This window comes from Saccoglossus kowalevskii, chromosome 22 (assembly GCF_978046115.1).
Source record: "Saccoglossus kowalevskii chromosome 22, keSacKowa6.1, whole genome shotgun sequence".
NCBI lineage: Eukaryota > Metazoa > Hemichordata > Enteropneusta > Harrimaniidae > Saccoglossus > Saccoglossus kowalevskii.
The window spans coordinates 20,785,343-20,813,248 of NC_140662.1; the positions used below are offsets into that span (position 1 = coordinate 20,785,343).

Genomic DNA, 27,906 nt, shown 5'->3' on the forward strand with positions numbered 1-27,906 from the left:
GTTTTTTTGGAAAGAGTCACTTTTTTGTATTTATTTTTTTCAAATATAAATCCGTATTCAATATTAAAATATTTTTTTTTTCAAATTTAATTTCATTTTTAAAAATAAAAATAAAAGTAAGATTTCAAATGTCACGGTGAATTAATTTAAAAGTAAATGAAGTAAGTTTAACAATCTCATTTGAATTGGTAATTTTCATTTTGACAAATTTCAAAACGCATGGCCGTGACCTTCCTCGGTTGCCGTAACCCCATTTTATTCATGCTATGTTAAACACACCGAGTCTTGAACACGACGAACTTTTTTTTCTGAATACACTATACACATTTATACTTAGAAAGTCTGGTGGGATTTTGAACAGAAAATATGCACAGAAAAAAAACTTAGAGGAAAAAATACAATTGTTGAATGAAGAAGAGCAAAAAATGTACAACAACGTCTTCTTGTTAAGTAAAACTAAACCCTCTGAGTTTATAATGGCCGAACGCTAATGCCTATTTTGATATCAAAGGACACGACATACACGCGCATGAGACGACATACTCGCGCATGCGTATATTATGACGTATTATTCTCGTGCTCTTTCACTCTCTAATTGGTTTGTGCGCACATCGCGTGCACTGCACTTTCATAAACAGACAATTAGTTTAGAGATTGTATATCAAAAGTTGTGCTGCAAACAAGCATGGCAATTGTAATATCTCGCAGATTGTACTCGAACATATTTAGTGACATATACTAGTACTATTTAACATTTTTTTCAGTTCTCTTGTGAACCTTGAACTGGTAGCAACCTTGTTTTGTACTGACCGGACCTGGTCTCGAAACACAGTGAGTGCTCCGGGCTATAGCTACACTGTAAACATATGTGTAACGTTGATGTGATTCAAGTATCCACTCTGGATTAAAATGTAGTGCTACTACTACTTATTTTTCAGCCCTCGGAAGATAATAGGATGTATATCTATTTCATACTTCCAGGTTAATGAGGTGTAAGCCCGCGGTGTAGGTGTATTCGAGATAAACATTCAATGTTGTGATTAATGTATTAAGTTGTATAATCTGCTAAATACTTCATAGTATTCTGATGGAGGTCAATGTTATCTGAAATCAACACTTTTGAGTATTATGGCAATTCGTAATCGAAGTACTCGTATATACTGGCTACTCGCATCATAATGTCAATATAACGGTATCTGTGTTGAAAGTCGGTATTTGTTTTCAAAAATATTGTTGTGCCAGGCGAATTTTCACTGATGTCTCTCTTGACTGGATGGATCCTTGATGCACGTCAGTTTTTTTCAGATCGGATTGAAAATGGCCGACTGGCGGTCATTTTATTTCAACAAATGCAGTTCCAGTGTCATATTTCTAGGATGATGTGACCAATCACATTCAAACTTTACACTTAGATTACACATTATATCATACATAAGCATATGCACTTGTTTTATGATCCAATTCATGATGGCCGAATGGCGGCCCTTTTAGTGCTAAAAAAATCATCAAAATCAAGTATTTCTGTCATTCCGGGACTAGACCTCGTTCGTACATGGACATATTTCATTCAAACTTTGTATGTTCATTAAACGCAATGAATCCTTAATGGGCATTATTTTTTTCGGATTTAAAATGGCAGACTAGCAGTAATTTTGTTTTAAAAAATGTTGTTCCAGGCCATATCTCTGACATTGTGGTTCGACCTATCGCTTTCAATCTTTACACATACATAACACATCATACATAAGTACATGCATTTAAAGATCCAATTCATGATGGCCGTAACGGCCATTTTAGTGCTAAAACTTCATCAAAAATCAAGCATATCCACAGTTTTTGAACTTGCTCTTCAGTTGTATGAACATATTTCATTCACTTTTAGTTCATACATTCAACATGACGCACCCTCGATACATATAATTTTGTTTCTTCAAATCAGATTACTTATTTACTGTTGGCCATTTTGTTTTTACGAATATTGTCCCAGAACTATATCTTTGACATGCATTGCCGATCTCATTCAACACAAATACCCAAATATATATACGAGTGTGAGTCATAATATATGAATAAATAGTTAAGACATGAATGTCTTCTATTGGCCATTATACAACAAGCAAGAACTGTAACACTACTCTAGTGATGCCATCTACCATCATAATAAGCACGTCAACTTCAACTGAGACATTTAAGGATGTCATTGTCTTCTTCAGCAATTGCATGGAATTGTTCATTTCATTTCAAACATTTTTATTGTGTGTGTGATTTCCGTGCCAGTTTCTCTTGAATGATTTACCTTTTCTATTTAATCTCAATACGTAGATAGAATATCAAGAGATACATCTTTTCCAACATTTTTGTTATTCATTGGTTCAATATGGGCGAGTGACAGCCAATGTTGCGTAAAAATCGTTAGTTGTTTTACGTGTCGGAGTTGTTTCTCGGAAATATTACTATGCCAATTTGGATCACAGTCGTTAAATGGTCATGATACATATTGGGTTATAGGTGCACATCTTTTTTTTGTGATTCGACCAAATTATGGCAATTTAATGCTAAACCCGATGTCAACCAGGGCTGGCCAAACAGAAAAATCTGTGGACCTTAAGTGAAGTTTCTCTAAAGTCTCATCAGTCACACTCAGGAAGTCATGTTGATTTTGAACTTGTCGTAGAGTCTGTGGCACACCCAGGACTGTCAGTTTGTTTTTGGTGTTTATTCCAGATAAGAATTGAAAACGGGTTTACCGATCATTGCACGGACGCAACAAAGCACTACACTACCACTATAGATGACCGTCGGTACTATACGACTCTCCAGCGTCCCTCTATGTGTTGTATCGTCTCGTCAGCCAGTCAGCCGCTAATATGTCGGATCAGTGATTGGATAGTCTACAAATAAAAACTATAAAAGTCGATACATTAACAATTCTCCGGATTAGATTAACTAGTGATGTAAGCTGTTATTCTCAGATCAGGTAATATATCATTAAGCTGGGATTGAATGCAGCAATTAATGTTACAGTTAGGGAATTGTGTTCTTGGGGGCGCTATTCAAGTCATTCGAAGAGGGGTCTGCGTTCAACTTAAGACAACTTCTCCACGACTGGCCTCTATAAAAGAAATGTAAACAAAATAAAGTTACGTATGTACCTATGATTTGAAAGTCTGAGTATATGTTTCTGGTGAATTAGACTTTTCAAACTGTATTTATTAGCTCGGATGAAGTGTAATACTATTAGAAAACTACAATTTCAACAATTCCAATAAGAACTGTTCGTTTCGCGTGATTCTATTTACAGCTACTTACTCTGATGGGGGCGCTCTTTTTCAGACTACTCAATATCGATTTTCAAACAAAGCCAGGGGCAAAAGTAACGTGAGACCACTCAAAAGAAACTGTTGCCAATAAGATCTTTGTTTAGCATGGTTCCCGCCTACGGCATCCGGCAGATGATGAAAACGCTCCGTGAATTGGCGGATTTACCATACTGACCTCAGTAGCTACGTAGCGGCGCCAGACATCCTCGAACGGAAGCGCTTCCCCGATCATCGATTCTTGAAATATTCAATTTTATAAAACGGTTTTCATCTTCTATTATTTCCATGTGTATCACATTTGCCGCATCTTCCACTCAGATTGGTTCTACTATTGTCTGGTCTCAGCGAACAACGGCCATACCTGACTGATAGAACAGATGCCATAGTACAGTATACACAGACAATTGCAGGTCATTTGGGGTTACGGAATTATAAAGTTTTTGTATATCAATAAAATGTAGAAATCCCCTTATTTAAATCTTACTCGGCCATTAATACGACGTTTCTGCAGAATTCAAGCTCGCCAGGGGGAGCATATCATAATCATTACGACATCAACTTATAAAACCGGATGTAGGTAAATTTTACGGTTGCCTGGGGGGTCGTGTAAATCCCCTCAATTGAACAGACGTGTTGTTGATTGATAGTTTGATTGGTAGATTCTAACGAGTGCGTAAATTGGCGGAATGGCTGATTTACATGTATATAGTTTGCCCTCCGGCTATTTACCTACACCATCGGTGGGTGGCAAGACATGCCGGTAACGTGCCGGCCCATCGCCAGCTAATACTCCGTATTAGTAGTTGTCTGTATAATCTACATAATTCAGTATTATTACACATTTCAAGTAGATGTACCTCTCTGTTGACCCATGACTGGGTAGATTTGAGGAAAACTCCTTGATCTGACGATTTGAATCCCTGTGCCCGGATTTTTTTTTCTGGAGGAGAGAGACCGGGGTATGGAGAAGTGGGGTTAGGGGTGCGGCAATCATAAGCGTTTGGTTGGGAACGGCATCTCATTCTCTGAGTCACAACGATGGTGGCGTATTATAGTGCTTCCGGAAATAATGGTCGAGTACTTGTACACTTCAACCTCGCATACAGTCCTCAGCGTTATCATACAACGAAAATACAATGTAGAAAACCACAATAAGACACCTGTAATACATACGTTACATTGATGACTTGCTTTAATATATTCTTCTATTCTTCTTTTACCTCGACAAAATATACATACATATCATATCAAATCACAGCCTAACGTTCATCACTTCCGGGTCTGAATTTGGTCGTGGTTGCCATTGAACTTCTTCAGATCAAAGACCGTGACGTCATTGTGGTTGTTGAGGGACGAGTCATGATTTAGGTATGTTCCATTTTATTGGATACTATCATCGTGACGCTGGAAATCTAAAGGCCAATTAACCTCACACAATGACGTTATTTTGAAATTCCTAGTGTGCCCCGTATTAGTGGTTGTTAACTGATTTCTACCACTTGTGAACCCTGTCTCATTACTCAATCGAGATTATATCTGTTAGGTTTAGAACCACCTAATATCCGATATCGTGTAATTATCATACCTAATTAACCCACACCCATGCACCAAAATAAGTTGTTGGCCATAGTACGATTAGTTCACCGCGAATAGCCTGGAAAAGGCTATGACATTTCTGCATTTCCTGTCAGCGCCTCAACTGTGAATGAGTATGCACAGAGCAAACACTCATTCAAACACTGCCTTTACTGCGCAGGTTGGTGAGCCAAACTTTGCAAGTCAGCAGACAGGTGCTCAGCAATTCAGAGGTTGTTGTCAATAGCAACAATTATTATATTCAGTGTGTTGAAATTTTTAGTATGGAAGTCATTGTATCTTGAAAAAAAAGTATATGTCAAAAACATAACTGCCAACCCCCATGGCCAACCCGTAGTCCGTTTGACGGGAACAGTTAGCTCATCTTTTACAAACAAGGATCAATTGTCTGGTTTGGTGGGCTCAATTTGCTGACGTCATTTCGATGACAGAATTGGGCTCATCTACATGCTTACACGGATGACACGCCTCCAGATTACGGTATTCGTCTGGCTACTGAGTCATATTACGAACACAATGAAATCTCATGATCATGAGATGGCAATCAGTTACGCCTTAATACATCTCACTAATAATAAAGAACCCATCAATGACTGTGGACCTGGGACATATTCAACGACTTGCAAGACTTGTATCAGCTGCGGGCTTACGAATAACTAAATAACGCAATGATAAGGTTTCCATATTGGAAACATATCAAAATTTTCAATAACTATTGTTACTAGATGTAAAGATCAACTAACCATTTCAAATGGTATAGTATAATAATAAGATAAATGTGTAAAAACTGTCATCATGCGTCATCTTCATCATATGTAAACAAGTTGGTCGTAAGAGGGCGTTGTTGTAGAACGGCGCACAGAACGCTGAACGGAAGTGTTTGAATGTGGCTAGCCGGGCAGACAGCAACCACACAAGTTAGATTTTGTGGGAAACAAAATTGCGAATAGTTGTTATAAAAGTCAGCTATTACCCAAGTCCCAATCTTGTTATGAAGAGACTAGAAACTTGACCGAAATGTTCAATCCATGATTCCAATTATAGTGAAAATAATCGGATTGTGTGTTGTAACCATCACTGAAATACTGAATATTTTATTTATTTATTTATTTATTTATTTATTTATTTATTTATTTATTTATTTATTTATTTATTTATTTATTTATTTATTTATTTATTTATTTATTTATTTATTTATTTATTTATTTATTTATTTATTTATTTATTTATTTATTTATTTATTTATTTGTTTATTTATTTGCTTGTTTATTTATTTGCTTGTTTATTTGCTTGTTTATTTACTTATTTACTTATTTATTAGTTACTAACACACAGAGTAGTGACAGCGAGTACTAATAAGGGGAGTGTTGATATGCTAAGCCACCCACATTCTGTCTCTGTCACTCTGACATTTATATCAGAAATGCCCAAGAGCTTCTACTTTAATCCTACCAAAAGAGCATGGAACGCTTAAATAATCTCTGTAATAAAACGTTTTCATCAAAAGAAATCATTGTAATAGTCGTTTCAGACTCAGGTACTCACAGCCGATCATGTTACTCGCTGGCGGCCAGCTCTTCTCGGTTTTAACCGTCTAAATACAAAGTTGTTGATTGCTGGGAGTGGAGAAGTACACGAAGAACCTTAGATACAATTGCAACAGTGGCATAAAAGAAAGGCTTTTTACTCGGCTCCACAAAGGTCAATCGAGACTGTTAACTAGACAGAGATGCTAATCTCCATCGTTTGAGGGGTTTAGACGTTATATTAACCTGGCATAATGGGTGTGTTTGTGTCATTATGCTAGGCAGGATTTTAATATGTTAGAGGGATATTGGAACAACTTGGGGCGATGGTCACTTCTAATGACACTTGTATCGATAAAGCTCATATATAACACATACGTCTTGAGTGACGTTTACTTAAGTACCATAATGTACGTATAGCGACAGTTTCCAACCACGTGTACGATTTATAGAACGAGTTTATTATACTAAAACGATTGAGAAAAATATCGAACACGATCGGGTTGCAAAACGATGCGTGGCTTTTCAAAAGGGTGCACTTTAAGACAATGAAATGAAACGTTGGATTCGTTGAAATGGACAGGTATTGACCGGATAGTTGTAGAATTTGGATATAATTTGCGAAATGTAGCGTGTTCACGCAAACGTCCATTAGCTACAAATTTGTTTGTGACAACCCTACTCAACGAAATAAAAAAAACTGCCGGTCAATATGGAATAGTCAACATAATATATATATCATAACGAGCAAACGATAAAACAGAACGTGAATTATGAAATGTTTTCGTCTGCTTTGGTGATAACAGCGCCATTTTATGATGATAAGATATTCCTCAATCAAAACTACATCACCCAAAAAGTTCACACATACTTGTACTTTTGGAGGTAAAGACCACACATCTTAGTACTTTTGGGGGTAAAGGCCACACATCTTGGTACTTTTGGGGGTAAAAATCACACATCCTGGTACTTTTAGGTACCTTTTTTTAAATTCAACAGTTGTATTTGAAGGTGTAATATTGGAGACTAAAAAAAAATATCCCGATAGAATTGCTCGGATGTGTGACATTCATGAAGCCCATTTCGACATCTATCGTTGTTTTAGTGTCTAGGTTATTTTTTAGCAATGTTGAATAATAAATGAGTGAGATATATAGCCAGACAGATATAGTTCTGTACTTGTGAGTTCAGCAACAAATTTGACAATGTCACGAGCGTATGAGTGCAACCACATTCTCCTGTTTCCCGATGGATTGTATTGCTGAGGATGTTGTATATAACTCACAGACAAAAGAAACGGACGTATACATTCACTCCAGTTTACTCCTGTTTTGGAACACTTCGGGATACATAGTGTCCAATGTCCTGATTATATAACGTTACGAACCCTTGCGGTAAACAATACCCTACCGGTGACATACTTCATAATACGTGGAATTTTCGTTGAATTGTAATGAGACATATTACTCATGAATGTAGATGAAGTTCAACTCATATAGCATGGAGAGAAAAAAAAAACTACCCAACCTCACATGACCACGGAATGACCAATCACATAACTGTATGTCATTCCTTTATATTTTAAGTGATCGAGTAGAAAACACTATGTATCTCGACTTGGTCATATGTTTCACAAAAGTTTGGACCTAATTAAAATTGTGCTCTAGTGAGCATATATTAATTGCTTCATGGTGGAGCTCTTCCCATAATACCACACGAGAAACAAGTTTTCCGATGAAATTGAAAGTATGACGAAAATAACATATACTTCATATCGATCTAAAAATCCTTAAAGGCAAAGCTAACCGGAATACTTGACCAGATGAACGCGACAAACTAATTGACTGTATATTGGGCGGTCTCAGTAAACAACACACACAAACCACCGTTCCCCAACTAATTGCCTGAAATAAATACGATATGTCAACGTCCACCATATTGAAAAACCCGGAGGTTATTTCCGCTATTGTGAATTGGCTGCGAGTCAGGCTCGTTCGAGTGGAAAATTTTAAAATTGAATGAAATTCTTTCTCATATGTTCTCTTATGTGAATTAATTGTTCATTGAGTTTATCAATTAAATTAAACCAAGCTTCTTCGTCTTTGTGTGTAGAAAGATTCCATTTTCCTGAAACTAAAACATCTGCCCAATGTCCGAAAGAAGCACCTGCCCCATTGACTCGTGGGAACGCATGGAGTAGACACATATCGAGGAAGGAATTATGACTCAAATTCAAATAATACACTTCTGAGCATGTTACCGGGTATAATTATTATGGGAGGGAAAATTACACTGAATATCGAGGAAAAAAACTCCATTTGAAAAAAGTAACTAAAATAAATGCCATTTTTTCAGAAAATATGTAATTTTACTACAATATTAAGATTGGTACCTATGTAACTGTTTTCTCAGTCAAAGAGCAATTTTACTTTCACCATAGAAACAAATGAAAACACAGAAATAATTTATTTTCATAAATTTGTCAAAACATTTTCCAGTTAACGCCCACCGTTCCTTTTAGCTGTTCTCTGGGTAATTGAACTACTATTATTGTTTGTATGACGTTACTGTCCGAATGTCATTGACCCTTGGACGCGTAAGGCAACTTGAATCACCGTTCGAATACTAAGACTGGAGAATTGAATACTAAGCCAGTGGAAAATTGTGTCAATTTTGGACAAAATTAATAAACAAATGAAGAACAATTTTGGTGACAGTTCTAAGGTTAATACAATATTTCCCTTCGCGGGACTTGCGGGATGTGGTGTTGCGTTCTGACTGTATAAGGTTACACTAAATTCAATTACGTAAATTATTATAGATGTTCTCAGTATTTATAGTTCTCAGTTTTTATGAACAACTTGGTTAGCGGGAAGTTGTACCTGCAATGGATAAACTTAACATAAGGGGTCAAACATTTGAAATTATGGCGGGTGGCATAAAGAGTGTGGCCGGGGCAAAACCAACTTTTCCCTGTAACAATTTGCATGCATTTTCTCTCTCTATGTCTAGCGTGCATATTTTTTGTAAAGAAATCTCCCGGCTACCCTCGGATTTCAAATAGTCGAATCCTAAAGTAGTATTTTTTGTTTGAGATTCGTGCTTCCACTTTCGTACTATCTTCTCTGGAGAACACTGTTCAAGACAATCTCGTTAAGAGGTTACCTTGCGCGCCATCTCCACAATAGTCTATTGCGTAGACGATCCTCGGACCAACGATATGATTATGGTCATTTTTCGTCTCTTTGCCATTTTTTGTCCAAATTCCTAACATTCGGAACATTTTACTAAATCAAATTATTGTATTATCAGTTGGGCCATCGTTGTCTAGAGATTATACATGGTCTTAATCTAATTTGAGGTAGAAGTCCTACTCAAAATTTTCAGAAAGTTTGTCATAAGCCACATAAAAAAGTTAGGTAACAGTAACAACTCTGTGTTTAAAAATATTAGCCAGTCTGAAAAGCTACATAGAACACATTGTGGTATAGCATGTAAGTACATTTTCACAAAAAATAGACTGGAGGTCCGAGTGTGACTTGAATCAATATTATCTTCGTATTGGCTTGAGTATACTGCATTGCAAAATGAACACATTTATTGGTGTTCATTCCCATAATATTAGTTGAAAACCATACATTATTTCAAATAAATCAACCGGATAATCATTTTTGTTTCATTTCTTTTATTGTCTGATTTGGAAACGTTTGAAAGAAATCCAATATGGAACTTGATAACGCCACAGAGAATAGCAGTATGCAATAACTTCCCAGAATGCATCACCCAATATGGCCGCCGCCCTAACATGTCAAATGTCTCTTCAACTGTATCAAATTTAATAAATATATATTTGAAATTAATTTTAAACAAAACGAAGTTATCAATTTTGACAATTGCAAGTTGTCAAGATCATGTTTGCAATTGCAAAAGAATTTTAAAATTGTTTGTGTTGTGGTTTTTTTCAACCATTTTGAATGTGTTTTTTTAAACAACCAATCACACGACTGTTGATCTAATGAATGCATGACGTAACGTGAGTGTCCATAACACGTGCTACTTATTTATGATTTAAAAGAATTATATATATTGATAGTTGACACCTTCAAGCTAACATTTATTTAAACGGAGTGATTGTATATTTACTGCAAAAAATGTCAACTATCATAGGCGGTCAAATGTTCAGTCGAAAATCGAAAAAAAAGTACGACACAACGTGATGGACGTCGTTCATGCATTGATCAGATTAGATATCACGTGACATTGGACACCATTTTGGATTGAATGTTGGATTCAGAAGGGTAGTTTATGGAGCTTATTAGTAAATAGACGATGTGTTTGTGCTATGCACCAAATAAAAAACAGTTTCCTCCATGCTGATTTAATTCAAGATCAAATTTCGCAGAGCTCTCAACGAAATTCACGGGTAAGGTTCCCCTAACCATCAATGAGCACATGACGTCATCATTAGGCCCCTGCAAATGAGCATGTCGAACGGCGTACATGTTTTTACAGACGTTCAAACATACCACAAAACAGCAATCAGTCTGATATAATTCGAAAAGTTGTTTTTGAACGCTAGGAATTATTTTCACTTTCATTTTTGTAATTGATTCCCAACATCATGAATAAACTGGTTTACCCGAATTTTGTTAATGGTTTAGGTTCCCAACCCAGAATAGCGATGGCGTTGTTCCAAATGGTCATAGTTAGCTGCGGTGCATTGTGGGAAGTCGTTGTGCATTGTGAGTAGTCGCACTGCATCATGGAGGACCAACCACTAATATTCTTTTAAACAAACAATATGTCACTACATTGCAAAATGAATAAAAGCAACAACATAGCATCTAACTGTCATTTTCATAATTTTATATACAAACATGAGTCTCAGTGGCTATGAAAGCTTAGATACAGGAATACCCCGTGAGGGGAATGACGTCAACCTTTCAATGTGACGAGCATACTACATTTTCATATTTATAAATATTAATTAAAATGAATATTCATTAAACGATATTAGCATTATAAACATATATCAGCCACAAAAATAAAAAAAACTGAATCCTTGTGAATATGTATGTATAATTCAAGTTCCTATCACAAGAATGACCATATAAAGCACACTCATGAATATTCATTAGGACTAGCCAAAGCCATATAAAGCACACTTCATGAATATTCATTAGACTAGCCAAAGCCATGTATAGCACACTTCATGAATATTTATTAGGACTAGCCAAAGTTGATCAAGGAGCATACATACGAATATATGCCATCTTCTACACTGAATATAGATAGCAAATACCAAAAAATATACATATTAAGATCTTGACGTATTTTACACAAATGAACGCCAAAGCATAGAATGCAAATTGTAACAGCTTTTTGTAAATAACCATTTCTAATGTCAACAGTTCTATTGCTAACGTTCGACTTGTTGATTCTCATGCAACCATGTAACTAGCTATTGAGATAGAACTATTTTTTTTACTTACATATTGACCAAAATCGGATGAATTCATCAATTAAAATCGCAGGTACTAACAAAGTTCCAGAGAAATATTGGTGCTTATCAATCAAAGGTAGAATGATTGACCGACCAGTTGGTACCCCAGCATTAATTGACATGCCCTCTGAACAACAATTCGAGGATGTGCAATCATGTTTCCCTCTCCGATCAGTAAAAAAAAAAAACATCTCAGATTTTGCGCATGTGACCCATAACTTTGTATCTTATATATAATTGTCTGGTCCGATTATGGGGCACTCTCCAGAAGTGATCACACTAACTGTGAAGCCATACAGGACATTACAACTGAAGTTTGCTTTCCCATCTGAATGCATATGCTAACATATGAGCGGCAGCTCAACTCAATATATTTAATCTTTGCTCCGAACATTAGGTTTATATATATTTAAAAATATACTGTTGTTACTTGCTTCGTTAGATCCTTTCTAGAAATGAAGGAAACTGTTTCTGTTATATTAAGCCGATCTGAACGCCTGGAGGAATTCTGTCAGTACCATCGCAATGCATGATGGGGGTTTGCAATGGATACTTGGATTCCACACATATACACGACATCTCACGCTCTCTGCATAGCCGTTTATGTTTACTTGTGCTTTCTATAGTTTACTACAACTATTCACAAACACGTATGCACCGTTCGCTGTGTGACACAAGTCTCACATTTGACCTGACAGCACCAATGGAACGTGCAGCTACATCTCTCAGTCACTTGTTCGATTTCGCTCCTGTAGCCTCGTTCGCAGCAAAGTAAATCACAACCGTCTATTCCAATTGAGGTGTTATTACACTGTCTCCCCCTCGTTCCAAGCGAGCCCACTTTCTTGTTCAGCTCACAGAAATCGGGTGATTCTTCAAAGTACACTAGGTCCGAAGCGGTAGGGTGCTTGTGCTGCGGGTCGGCACTTTCAAAGTGCTTGATTCGTTTCTTTCGTCGGGTTCCTCTGTTGTGGCCATTGTTCGTCTGGGCAATTTGCGAGGCTCCGTCAAATCGTTCTTTCAGTATATCGCCTACTTCCCTGAAAGTTGGCAGCCTCATCCAACATGTCTTTACCTGACAGCTTCCAGACATACCATGGCACTTGCATTCCCGTCTCATGTTGTCTGTAACAATCTGGTGTCAATGAAAAGAGACAGATAGATAGAAAATATAATCGCACGATAAGATATACAGTCGAGAAAAAGTGTCGTCTACTTTGAACATGTCCTCTACTTTCAGTAAAATTTCACCATTTTTTTTTTTTTTTGCATGATATTTTTGAAAATATAATTGCCTGGGAGTCGTGGTTGCAGAATACTCACAACAGTTATTCTGTGAAAATGTCGTCTGCGTTACGGTACGTTTTCCGGTCGGCAAGTAGATCAGAAGTTCTATGAATATCATTGATTTCATTTTTTTTTAATTTTGGCTAGTTTTTGTCCGTTAAGTTTGTTTTCCTTCCACAAATGCAAAATAAGAAATTATATATCGATAACTGTGTTTTCATGAAACGTCACATAAATAGGCAAACAATTTTCTTACATGGTACCGTATTAGTTCAAAGATTGGATCAAAATATCATTTATAGAATGTGTACGTCTTGTAGAAGCAAAGAACGGTAGCGAAAAGTAGGGCGAAGAAGCTTATGTTAGAAAAGTTAATAGGTTAGAAGCAATGGTTACTAGCGGCTCATTTCGGGACAATGTGTAAAACGCCACCAACGACTATAAATGATAGTCACCGTTGTGAAAACATGTCAGTTGCTGGCGATCCACACATTGACTAGTCAGCAAGCTGGCGGATATGACGTGGGCAGGACGAGGAACAAGTGCCACCGTAGTTCTGATCGCTGTGACGTAAAAACTTGTCACAGATGAGGGTGGCATATGAGCCTCATATAGTAATGAAAGCAAATAAAAAAAAATATGTTATTATTAATCAAAACAAAAGTAACATGAGTATGGTTATGGTTAATACAATTACATTGTTAATATGTCATGCGCGATGCCTTTCGACATACAAATATCACAAATATGCCCGGGCGATACAACTCCAGGATAAATGTTACATTCATATGAATTAGATTGGCGCTTTTCTCATTCTTTTTGAAAATTATGCTGAATGTGTGACTTTAAATGTTTGCAGCTTGCGAACAATAAATCAATTATTATTTCATATATATTCATATATTTTTATATTTTAACATCGACTACACGCCAATGAAATTAGAAATTCATGAACCTCTGAATGATTCACATCCATTGGTAAATCAGCATTGCAATATACAGTAAGTACAAACGCGAATATTGTAAAGTACAGGCAGTCAACTGTATTGTCCCCGACCCCTTAGCTCAACTGAGCCATGACCACTCTATATCCCATCGAAAAAAAAAATATGCATTCTTGGGTAACAGACTATCGCTTGTCAGTCTCAGTGATTGTTAAAACCAGTTTGGGTGGTCTCAAACAGATGACTCGCCAGAATGTGCGCAAATTACACCGTCACCCAAACATATAATTGCCATTTGACTCTCTTCATCTCAACAGATGAACATTCGAATCACATGGGAACGCACATATATTTCGGGGAGTTATAATCATTAAGCATTGTCGTATGTTGAGCGAGAAATTTAACTTTACATAACAACAAAAAAGTAGTAAAATTGTTCATCTATTTGTCTTGAATTAATAGAGCATTTTTTTCTTCCTACATTTAATACGATTTGAAAAGTTAAACAATATAATAATAATATCGTATCATTTTCAGATTCAAATTAAAAAAAGAAACTTGATATGGTGTAAGTTAACGATGCAGATGGTTCTTATCTTGGCACAGTCGCCGGGCTTATCTTGAACTGATAAATATATAAGTTACGTAAATTATAAATGAAGTAAGCACAAATAGGGTGGTGATTTCAAACAAAAAGTGTCAATATCGCTTATCGTCTGCCGATCTGTAATACTATTTCAAGGGTATAAAGCCTTATCGGTTTTTGATGTATGTTATTTCACAGTGTTGCTGTTCGTAGTTGCATTATGAAACGTCCTTCATATTATTGTTTTGTTTTTTTCGCATTTTTTTTTCATTCGAACGTTTTGACATATTAAAACTAGACAGACAAGGATTGGTCAGGAGTGAGCGAAAGAGCGTGTTGTTCTGTTTTTGTCAAGGTTTCGGAGTATTGCGCAATCACGCGTGCATATTTATAAGCTTAGTCATAGCCCTGGACGACGAGGATTTCGACCACCCGCCGGAAAATAAGTTGGCGTAAATGTCTGAAATTTGATCGATTATATGACAGTGATTGAAAGGGAAAAGACGAGAGAGATTCTCGACGTGCCTTTGGTATTAGCAATTTAGCCACCTCTTTCCGTGCCAATATCGTATTGATTCACTTTCTCCAATTGAATTAGGTGCAATCCGCTAGAGAAAGATAGAGGTTTATTAGGATGTTTGCCTATGTCCACTGATGTCCATTCATCTAGGACAGTTTCGCTGAGGACACGGCTTTACAATCGGGCTTGATGTTCCTTAAGTTCGTTAACTACCTCTTTGTTCGACGCAAACGGACGCTATTTAGCAATCTTTAATGCTCCATGATTGTGAAACGCGACTCGAAATTTCTCTTTCACGCTTCTCTGCAAAAGCAATTTTCCAAAAGCGCCTGTTTTCATTACCCCTTTGTTCCACTCTACAAAAGAACAATGACGACAACTTAAAGTTTTTCGTCTTCGTTGCAAAAGTATCGGGTCTGTTCCGTTCCAATGTAAATGTCTCTATGTTGGCCCACAAGATTTCACAATCTTGACAAATCGAGCGATTTGAGTAAGAAAATACCCATTTAAAATACCGCGTATGTGTTGCTTTTGTTCAAAAGTGTTTACACGACATGCAACTATTCCCATTTAGGCATGGACACGTATATAATGGCCGAATAAATAAACTCCCGGTTGTAATTACGTAACCGTCCATTACGAAAAAACTTTTCGAATTTTAACGTCACTTCTCTTTATTATAGCCTCTAATCTAACTTTCCCCAAATTATATAATTCAAACCTTTTTTTCGCATATAGTTTATTCGAATAAAACGTCTAGCACACGTGGCGATTCTCGTTGAATGACACGTTGAACAACATAGTATAGTACTTGTTGTACTGATAGTTTCTGTAACTTAGCACTGTAGATACTGTAATTAAACACGCTAGTTATTGTAACTTACTGCAACTTGGTCATTTGTTGATAGATACGTTTTTCATCATTTGTTAATAAGTACATTGTTTTTGTTATTTGTTGATAGATACATTGTTTTTGTCATTTGTTGATAAGTACATTGTTTTTGTTATTTGTTGATAGGTAAATTGTTGGTCATTTGTTGATAGGTACATTGATTTTGTCATTTATTGATAAGTACATTGATTTTGTCATTTATTGATAGGTACATGGTTTCTGTCGTTTGTTGATAGGTAAATTGTTGGTCATTTGTTGATAGGTACATTGATTTTGTCGTTTGTTGATAAGTACATTGTTTTTGTCATTTGTTGACAGGTACATTTTTTCTGCCATTTGTTGATAGGTAAATTGTTGGTCATTTATTGATATGTACATTGATTTTGTCATTTATTGATAGGTACATTGATTTTGTCATTTATTGATAGGTACATGGTTTCTGTCGTTTGTTGATAGGTAAATTGTTGGTCATTTGTTGATAGGTACATTGATTTTGTCGTTTGTTGATAAGTACATTGTTTTTGTCATTTGTTGATAGGTACATTTTTTCTGTCATTTGTTGATAGGTAAATTGTTGGTCATTTGTTGATATGTACATTGATTTTGTCATTTGTTGATAGGTACATGGTTTCTGTCATTTGTTGATAGGTAAATTGTTGGTCATTTGTTGATAGATACATTGTTTTTGTCATTTGCTGATAAGTACACTGTTTTGTCATTTGTTGATAGGTACATTGATTTTGTCATTTGTTGATAGGTACATGGTTTCTGTCATTTGTTGATAAGTACACTGTTTTGTCAGTTGTTGATAGGTACATTGATTTTGTCATTTGTTGATAGGTACATGGTTTCTGTCATTTGTTGATAAGTACATTGTTTTTGTCATTTGTTGATAGGTACATTTTTGGTCATTTGTTGATAGATACATTGTTTTTGTCATTTGTTTATAGGTACATTGTTGGTCATTTGTTGACAGTGCATTGTTGTTCATTTGTTGATAAGTACATTGTTTTGTCATTTGTTGATAGATACATTGTTTTGTCATTTGTTGATAGGTACATTGTTGGTCATTTGTTGATAGATACATTGTTTTTGTCATTTGTTTATAGGTACATTGTTGGTCATTTGTTGACAGTGCATTGTTGTTCATTTGTTGATAAGTACATTGTTTTGTCATTTGTTGATAGATACATTGTTTTGTCATTTGTTGATAGGTACATTGTTAGTCATTTGTTGATAGGCACATTGTTGGTCATTTGTTGATAGGTACATTTTGGGTCATTTGTTGACAGGTACATTGTTTTGTCATTTATTGACAGGCACATTGTTGTTCATTTGTTGATAGGTACATTTTTGGTCATTTGTTGATAAGTACATTGTTTTGTCATTTGTTGGTAGGTACATTGTTTTGTCATTTGTTGATAGGTACATTGTTGGTCATTTGTTGATAGGCACATTGTTGGTCATTTGTTGATAGGTACATTTTGGGTCATTTGTTGACAGGTACATTCTTTTGTCATTTATTGACAGGCACATTGTTGTTCATTTGTTGATAGGTACATTTTTGGTCATTTGTTGATAAGTACATTGTTTTGTCATTTGTTGATAGGTACATTGTTTTGTCATTTGTTGATAGGTACATTGTTGGTCATTTGTTGATAGGCACATTGTTGGTCATTTGTTGATAGGTACATTTTGGGTCATTTGTTGACAGGTACATTGTTTTGTCATTTGTTGATAGGTACATTGTTTTGTCATTTGTTGATAGGTACATTGTTGGTCATTTGTTGATAGGCACATTGTTGGTCATTTGTTGATAGGTAAATTTTGGGTCATTTGTTGACAGGTACATTGTTTTGTCATTTATTGACAGGCACATTGTTGTTCATTCGTTGATAGGTACATTTTTGGTCATTTGTTGATAAATACATTGTTTTGTCATTTGTTGATAGGCACATTGTTGGTCATTTGTTGATAAGTACATTTTGGGTCATTTGTTGATAGGTACATTGTTTTTGTCATTTGTTGATAGGTACATTTTTGGTCATTTGTTGATAGGTACATTGTTTTTGTCATTTGTTGATAGGTACATTTTTGGTCATTTGTTGATAGGTACAATGTTGATCATTTTTTGATAAGTACATTGTTTTTTTTCATTTGTTGATAGGCACATTGTTGGCCATTTGTTGATAGGTACATTGTGGGCCATTTGTTGATAGGTACATTATTGGTCATTTGTTGACAGTGCATTGCTGGTCATTTAATGATAAGTACATTTTTTGTCATTTGTTGATAGGTACATTGTTGTTGTCATGTGTTGATAGGTACAATGTTGATCATTTTTTGATAAGTACATTGTTTTTTTTTCATTTGTTAATAAGTACATTGTGGGTCATTTGTTGATAGGTACATTGTGGGTCATTTGTTGATGAGGTACATAGTTGGTATCTGTTGATAGGTACATTGTTGGTCATATGTTGATAGATACATTGTTGATCATTTGTTGATAGGTACATTATTGGTCATTTGTTGACAGTGCATTGTTGGTCATTTATTGATGTGCACATTGTTAGTCAGTGGTTGATAGGTACATTGTGGGTCATTTGTTGATGAGGTACATAGTTGGTATCTGTTGATAGGTACATTGTTGGTCATTTGTTGATAGGTACATTGTGGGTCATTTGTTGATAGGTACATTATTGGTCATTTGTTGACAGTGCATTGTTGGTCATTTATTGATGTGTGCATTGTGGGTCATTTATTGATAAGTACATTGTGTGGTCATTTGTTGATGTGTGCATTGTGGGTCATTTATTTATAGATGTATTTCGGGTCATTTGTTGATATGCATTGTGGCCATTTGTTGACAGGTGTATTGTTTGTCATTTGTTTATATGTGCATTGTGGGAATTTTGTTCGTTCGTTGATTATTTATTTATTTATTTATTTAGGTTCATTTGTGTATTCCGGGTCGTTCGACAGTGCACTGTATGTTGTTTATTCATAGGTGCCTTGCGGTTCATTTATTCATAGGTGTATTGTGGGTCATTCAATAATAGGTGCACGTGGGTCATTCGATAATAAGGGCAATGTGGCGTGATGGATGTGAGTAGCTGTGATTTTACTCCAAATAGTCCTTTAATGAATATGTGTAATTTTCGCGATGTAATTCCAAACCCATTTTTTTTAACTCAATTCGAAAATCATATTAAAAAATCAGAAGGTTCGAAAAGTTACCACCAAAAAAATAATAAAAAGAAAACAGGACTGTAATTTATATGTACCAACATCCGTTTCTGGTTTTTAAGTCATTTTTTTCAATTTTCTAACGTGTTTTCCATCGTTTGCCTGATTGCATTCTGCGACTGAAGACATCAAAACAACACAATCCCACGGACTGTAGTGGAGTACAAAGACTGAGTGGTACAACTGACTGAGCTCTTAATGTGCTGCATAGCCAATTCATATGATTTGCATGTAAATTTGATAAATAGAAACTCGCGGAAAGATGTGACATTTTTGTACCAAAAGATCCTGCCTGTTTAATTCACCGAATCGAATTTAAGAGGTATTGATAAGAGTCTTATTAGCAGTAATAAAAACATAGGATGAACAACGTCAATTGGAATGCACTGGGTTAACGACAACGTGGTAACGATAATACTTTTGTGAACAAAATCTGGTGTCAATATCAGAACCCCCCAAAAAGCCACGAATCGGTCTGTTCAGCTAACTGAAATGAGGTGATGATAGTAAGAGTCCCAATTCAGGGTGTTTTCCATTGTCCTCAACACTGCCGCGATTATTTTTTGTTCTCGGGTCAGCTTTTTACTACGTCCGTGCTGGAATTAATACAGTCCCAAGTCAAACGTCACATTGTTGTCAAGAAATTTACACACGTGTAGAAGCTTTCGTAGCAGACTATTTTCTGACTGTGTACTTTTCGAAAATCGCCACTCTATGTCTCTAAAAACTATTTGTAATTGTACAGTTTCATTTTAACAATGGAGAAGATGAAATACGCCATAGATATTTTTTCTCTTTCTCAGTTTTGCTTGCGATAGAAAATTTTAACTCTATGCATAATCCATTTAATTATTTATCTGACAACAAGAGATCGCACTTTGACTGGCAAACACGAGTTTATCATCCTCCCTCCAGACATACAAGCGGACGAGAATTTGCGATGCTGAGAAGTGATGTATGACCTGTAACCGTTGTGCAAACAAGAACAATGCCATCAACGGCGCAGACGTCGAGCATGCGGAGGAAAGGACTGTGAACATACTCGTGGATTGTTGAATTGGAATATTTTTCTGCATCATCTAATGTTTGTATTTATCAACTAAAATGACGTCACACTAACTATTTATTTATTGAGAGCTATTACTGTTATTTCTATACTTTTATTTCACAAACTATTGGCCACAGGCTGATTTGAATGACGGGAAAACTACATACACTCTAAGAGTCACACGCTTCTGCAAAGCGACCCCACGCGAATCGTGAGATGATTCGATCCCACACTCCAAAGTGATATAAAACAGTGCCTTGTGGAATATCTACCTTTCCCAATTAAGGATAGACTTATAGTTTACTTGGTTTGAATTCGCTTTAAAGTGATTACTAAAATAAAGCAAATGCTCACCCTTCGACCGGCTGCGTTGTTGTGTTTATTCATGTAGTATCGCAGATCTCTTCCCTTTTCGCCTGCATCTACGAATTTTCTGGAGAAATTGGAACCAAAATCAGCATTGTCACTGCAGCCTCCCCATTCCCAGCCTTTCCCGCCTTTGCCACGTTTCTCGTAATCACAGTTACACGTCTCGATACTGCCCTCGCTGCAGGACCTCGCTACTGAATGGGCGACTGCGCTCGCAGTTATTGCATAGATAAACGCTGTTTCACGGCAACCTGCAAAAAGGAGTATGTTACATGGGTAGAATCAGAGTCAATTTCAGATTTATTTGTGTCTGTTAGTTTTAAAAAAATAACAAAACTCCAATACGTTCATGAAAATATGTGGGAATATTATCAACATAGTTTTAATGCGAAAATTGTAAAAACATGGGTAATATTTCGACAAAAAGATGGATGACGCCGGCCTATTATAGTTGTGAAGTGTGAAAATGAATTTAAATCAGACAATTTCAAGTAAGACATCCTAGTAGTGTAATCTAATATAATTTGTCTCTCTGTGCAGATATATTGTTAAAACTTTCCCTGTACACGAAAGCTTCAGGAGTCATTTTTGTCATACTGCCATACTGTAATTCTATTAAGAAATTGTCAATCATGTCACAACTGTGTCATAAATTGTATTCTTCAGATACAACTCTTTATATTTTATTGTTGATGTAACCGCGAAGATACTGCGCAGGGGTCGTTGCGCATTACGTCATAGCTGTTTAATAATTCCACGTTCGAATAATAAAATTCGCAGTTAACATTTGGAACATTTTTTTTGTCAAATAATTCCCGCCAAAATGTGTGCAAGTTTTTTCAAGATGCATGAACAATAGTTCACATTATTGCCACGAATTGTGTATTCAGATAATCTGCCGTCAATACCACGGAGGAATGAATTAAAATGTATTTGTGTCTAACCAATTTTCTAATCTTATTTTATATCATTTTGTTTCGAGGTGTAATTTCGACATCCACTTGAATGACGTCACCGCCCTCATAAACTCGAAAGCCAATCAACTTCATCGGTGTGGGTTGATTAACTAATTAGTTACCTAAATGATTAAAGTAAATTCAAATTAACGAGTCAGTTCGATTCTTTTTTTTTCGAGCAGCCTAGCTATACATCACAACATGTGTTATTTTTCAACGATTTTAATTCTATTAAATTTTATTCTATTTAATCTACGTTGGTAAGTAGCAATGGGCATCGGAGTTATATTATTTATTTATTTTCTTTACTCGGACGCACGTATTTGTATGCATGTTCTTACCATGGTCACAATGTTACATAACGCAGCATTTCAATTTTAATTAAAATAGTTTGTGGTTTGTACTTAACGCCGAGACATTAACAGCCATATAATATGATAGACGAAATTAGATTTATTTCAGACTTTTTTTTGTTTTACCGCTCCTTGTCTGCTATATATAACCGTAGTAAAAAATCAGTATTACAGACGAAGTGAAGGTCTGACAGTTTGTTGCTCTCCAGTGTATACGAGCAAAGGCCCCGCTTAAGTCGCCATGGATTCTACGCTAACCACAGCAAAGACGCCGAGTAGCGTTTTATGGTGCAGTATTTCTTTAATTTTACTCTTACTGTGGACATTAAACATGTTACGGAGTAAAAATAGAACTGCTTGAGAGTGACATTGAGAAAAGGTCGTCGCCGTAGTCTTACAATAAAATATAAACTTTTATTTATTTATTTATTTATTTATTTATTTATTTATTTATTTATTTATTTATTTATTTATTTATTTATTTATTTATTTATTTATTTATTTATTTATTTATTTATTTATTTATTTATTTATTTATTTATTTATTTATTTATTTATTTATTTATTTATTTATTTATTTATTTACTTATTTGTATATTTGTTATTTATTTATTTCATTAGTTAGTTAGTTAGTTAGTTAGTTTCCTTATTTTTTGTTTAGGTTATAGTAAGCAGCATTCATTTTTTTAATAATTGAACAACAAAAAGCAATTCCATTTTGTACATGTTTCCGCCATGGTAAGCCAGGATCCGAACCTGAGAAAATAACGAACATTAACCACAGCAAGTATAAACATCCTATGAGTTTATCAATGGGAAGGTCACTTTCTCGGTCGATTTCTCATGGGGATACGAAAGCGTGTTGCATTTTAAGCCCATTCTGTCAATTATACATACAGAATAACAATTATATTGAAAACATTATGATATATGTTGAACATGTATGTCGTCTATGGTGACGACTACGCTCAATGTAATCACTATTTTCTCAAAATCGAAGAAATGGGCGAAATATACACCATTTTCACCACTAAAATGAATCTTGATAATACTATTTCATCAGGCAAAGACACTATGTTCTGCATGATTTGTGTGCCATATTATCGTTAACAGAACGGACACAAATGTCGTACCGCCACAGGAAGCCTTAAAACACGGAAGATTCGTTCTAAATAGATCCGGTCGTGAACTTCAAAACAAACTAAATAAAAAGAAGACTACAACAAAAACCAGACCGCAAATGACATTGACCTAGGGCGAGGCATATTAACAGGAAGTTGATTGGTTCGTGTGACTATGTTGGTACCGTTGGCTCGAATAAAGTGAAACTTTGGAATAAGGATCGAGTTGGAATCAGTAATCAGTTGAATATCCAATACCAGCGCAACTAGTTCGCCTAAATTACAATTTACATAATTCTGAATCTGTCATCCTGCGGGTGTCAATGGAAGGTAATATTATAGAATGAAGATTGAAGAAAATACACACGTAGTTTGCCGACCAGTAGAACCAAAATAGCAACTTTTGCTGCGTATGTTGGTCAACAGTTACAACTGCAGTGTGTCCCTAGGTTAACACAGAGGAAACAATGGTTTATATCATAAAATAATCGTGTTACATTATTTATGCCGTTCTAACTAGTTTCACCGTAACAATCAAGGCGTTTTAGTGTGCCACCAATTGTGAGTACGCTGAATAATTCGATTAATTAAAAATGAAGGTGGTGTTGCTTAGGTGTGAACGCTTAAACGATTTCCTCGGCCCTAACATCAAGTTCAGTGTAATCCTGTTTACGAGCATCGATCGAATTTAATTGTGTCTACTTCGATTTAATTTGATTTTATTTCGGTTAATTTAATTTAATGTCTCCAGCTGCATTGTATTTGTTAAAGTGTGGATGAGTTAACCTAACGAAACGAACAACAAGTAAATAAGTTAGTTAAGCAAGTAGGTAAAGAAGGAAAACAAGTTTTGATTGGACCCCGCTGGCGAAGCTACTCGTTCACGGCTCATGTTCTAACCGAAACCAGATATGTCTACATCGGGTCGTTGATCATCGTGCTATAACAGCGTAAAAAATGTGCATATATGGTTTTTAAAGTTTATTTTTTCTTTGTTTGCTAGAATGGAATACTGGCCGTAGCAGCAAGCATATACGAGTTCCGCTAAAATAATCCAATGCGATTTTACTTTAGTAACGAAGGAGACAAAACAAGACTTACTACGTAGGTTAAACACATTCAGTTTCGAACAGACACTGGAGACATTTTTTTCTGTGGAAAGATCTCCGTTTTATGTCTACACAGGTTCGAACGAGTTACAGACTGTTTGGGATAATTAGATTTACATGAATTTTGAAAAAAAAGGAGTACAATGGTTATGTGTTACAAATTTTTTAAATTCGCCATTTCATATAAAAAAAATAAGACAATGCCCTATCGCGCAATACAAAAATACCAGTCGTGACTAATACTCGGTTATCCAATCAAAGTTTGATTTGCGTTACTGACAAGGTGATGAAATCAATACGCTAGTAGTAATAATACCACGATGATTGGACTGGCAAAATTCTAAAGGAAAATTTTAAAAAATCAACATCATAATCCACTGTATAGTCCCTGTAAACGAGGGATTGTCTTAAATGGGTCTATTTCACGGCGGATTCTAATATTTAAAAATTAAACATTCCTATAACGTATGGATTCTGTACTCAATCCGTTTATCCTATAGTTAGTTCGTGTACACGGTTTCACCATGTTCGCTGTTATTTTAATTCAATTGCACTTTATTAATACACGGCAGTTCTATGTGTTAATTAATTGGAACCGGGCTGTACCTTTTCCAGTTTATTGTCCGTCAAAACAAATTTAACCCAATGTCCTCACTTTCCGCTTATAATGGCGGTATTTATGCATGCTTTGGTTTGTTGTGTCACGTGTTTTGAATGTCTATCATCAATATACTTGATTTCGTTTTACATTGAGCGTAAAGAAACAATAGAGTGTTTGGATAGTAATTTAGCAGTATTCCACACTCACTGTCCCTGAATGCAATTTGCAAAGTAACGTGCGCTAATAATAACAACTTAAGCCAAATCGGCGGATGCTAAAACCACAAATCTGCGGAAATGGCCGCCGCGTGGTAATAGACCACGTACCGCTGATACAACAATGTTTTATTGTGATCCTGTTAAAACATCGCTACAAATGAAGAAAACAACAATATCGTTTCTTGGTGCGTGTTTTGACCACTCTATCGGCGGCATAGCTGTTGTCATAATGACGTCGTCGTAGCAATAGGGGACCTTGTCAATCCCTTTATAATCGAATGTCATAAACACCCCCCTTACCGTGTAAAAAACCTTTTTGGGGGCTCTTTTGTCAAGTCGACACAAAGTTGCTCTTTAAAAGTTCGCCCTTTGGGCGGGTAAAATTGAAAACGTGAACGACTTAAAAACACAATACAGGAAAAGCCAGCTGCCCAAGAGCTAGTCTGACTGCTGTCAGGGAGGGAACGATTTCATAAATTTCGACAGAGAAAAACTGCCCGTGAAAAAATTGGCGTAAACCAACGACCAATTCGAAAGAGGGGTTTGTAAATGCCTGTCAGGCTGATACGCCTGTAAACGCAAAATATTGGACGCGAGCGAGGTTGTATGAATCGCTGTTATCCACTGTTTCCAACACTTTAATTGAGTTAACAACAAAAGCAATTTAAACAAAATTGAACTTTCAAAATAGTTTTTTCTTTGTAACGCAGAAGTCATGCACTATGAGATTAAAGTGGGTTTTTAGCTATCATTCACCCATTAAACACGCTCAAATAACCCGTCCTTGCAAATTCCGATCGCAGACAATTGTGTTGAGTCTAGAATGCTAGCCTACAACGTGTCGAGATCTGACTACATACTGGACAAGGCGAGACTGAGACGAAAGTATGCCCGGTATCATTGCTTCCCAAGTTGTATAAGGCGTCAATGAAACCCAACACGGTCCACTTTAGGTCAAATTTTATAATATCTGTCTGTATATAAATGGATGCATTAAATGCCGAGTTCAGAGATGTATAATAAAAGTGTGTTAGAATAAATATGAGTTGGAAAAAAAACTTGTTACAAATAAAATCCACCTGTTGCTTCTAAACTGTGTTCGGTTAGTGAGTTTGAGATACGTACTTACCGCTTTCGAGAATGTTCCCAAATAAATTTCGTCCTCCCCTGTCATTTTTATTTGTGGGACAGTTCCACCTCCTCTCTTTAAATTGCCATTTGCATTCGGTCTTTGACATCCCAACAGAGTTGGTTATTGCAGAAAGAGAGCCAGGGTGTAGTCGAATCAGTTTTCTCTGTTTCTTGTTTAAAGGTGTCTGGTCGACGACGACTGGCACACCGGCGCGGTTGACAACCAAGTTTGACTTCTGTTGCGAGGAGGCAACTCCCCTATAGTCAAGAAAACGTGGTATTGAACATAGAAAATAAAACCAAAATGAAATGGGAACGGTTGAAAGCTAAAGTATACGAACTCTGACGATCTGGCACATGATCCAACACGTGAACCAAGTGTTCGTATAATCTGTCATTTTACCCGTCTTAGTACGAAGCATGGTTGATTTTCATCGAACCGTGTGAACAACGATCTGACATAAGATACGCCGTTATAGCTAAATCCCATTGATACATGACAGTCTCCGATACCAATGCTACTACTTCGGTTCGCTCAATGTGTATACCCTACCAAATATTTTCGTATCGAGTTATACAATCCACGGACAGGCTCAACCATAATCGGTTGGCACAAAAAAGTGACTTGCATGACAAAATACGCATACTCCCGTGAAGTTTGATAGCAACAAAAAAGAGTGGCTTACAAAACGGAAGATCGAATCAATATTGGATGAGGGGAGCATCACTCACGGTCAGACAGCCGCAACGCATGTTACAATTACGGGTACTTCCCCCCAAATGAGACATAGATATAGTAGGAATAAAAGAGTGTGTGATAATTACATCTAGAAGTGTGAATTTATGAACGACTCAGGTACGTATACGAGCTCAGTACAAGGTGAGTTAGAGCGGTGATAAACATATGGCGCTGTAATCGATGTAGCTGTACTCGGACATTCCGGTTATACCCGTGTATGAAAGTATCAACACATATTCTTGTAAAAGATCGTCAATACACTTACCACCACTTGCCAGTCGTGGTACCTTGTGCCTTTCCAGTTCCCAAACTTAATGTCGGGTAGAGACAAATAATTATCAAATAGCAGAATTTCATAATGGAGAATGTTCCACAAATACGGGCACGAAAATTCGGAAAACCGCACACGAAAATAAGCCCGGGTTTAGAAATCAGGATCAAGTCCAGGATACGAGGTATGATGGCGCAGACAGCTACTCGGTTCCACGCAACTCAGTTACGCTTGCTGTGTACATTTTCTTATAAGTTGCTATTTCGCTGTATAATGGATTCAGTGAGCGTGTCAATCACTCGGTATTTGTATAGAGGAACAAAAGTGGGTGGGAAAAGAAGAGCGTTCAACATTCATATGCCATTCAGCGAATTGCAATTGTATCGTCTAATAAGCCGCAATTTAACATATTGGAATGACAGACTCCATAAATCACTCGTGTCGTCACCCGTTCTGACGGGGTCGTAAGATGCGTGCGACACCGCGGTTCGACGTGTGTGGCAGTGCTACCGACACTGCCTCCTCATCTCCGCCAATACAATGGGTAAAAATACAAGGCTGTTTGCGGCG

General features: G+C 36.2%; 1 protein-coding gene across 1 annotated transcript; it reads right to left on the reverse strand.

Moving 5' to 3' along the window:
* Positions 1 to 11,641: 11,641 nt before the first annotated feature.
* On the reverse strand, positions 11,642 to 27,542 carry Wnt1 (wingless-type MMTV integration site family, member 1). The gene is given in 4 exon segments (NM_001164982.1): positions 11,642 to 13,080; positions 20,823 to 21,088; positions 26,325 to 26,584; positions 27,331 to 27,542. Coding segments are annotated over 4 exon segments (1,113 nt in total). The 5' UTR covers positions 27,423 to 27,542; the 3' UTR covers positions 11,642 to 12,585.
* Positions 27,543 to 27,906: the final 364 nt, after the last annotated feature.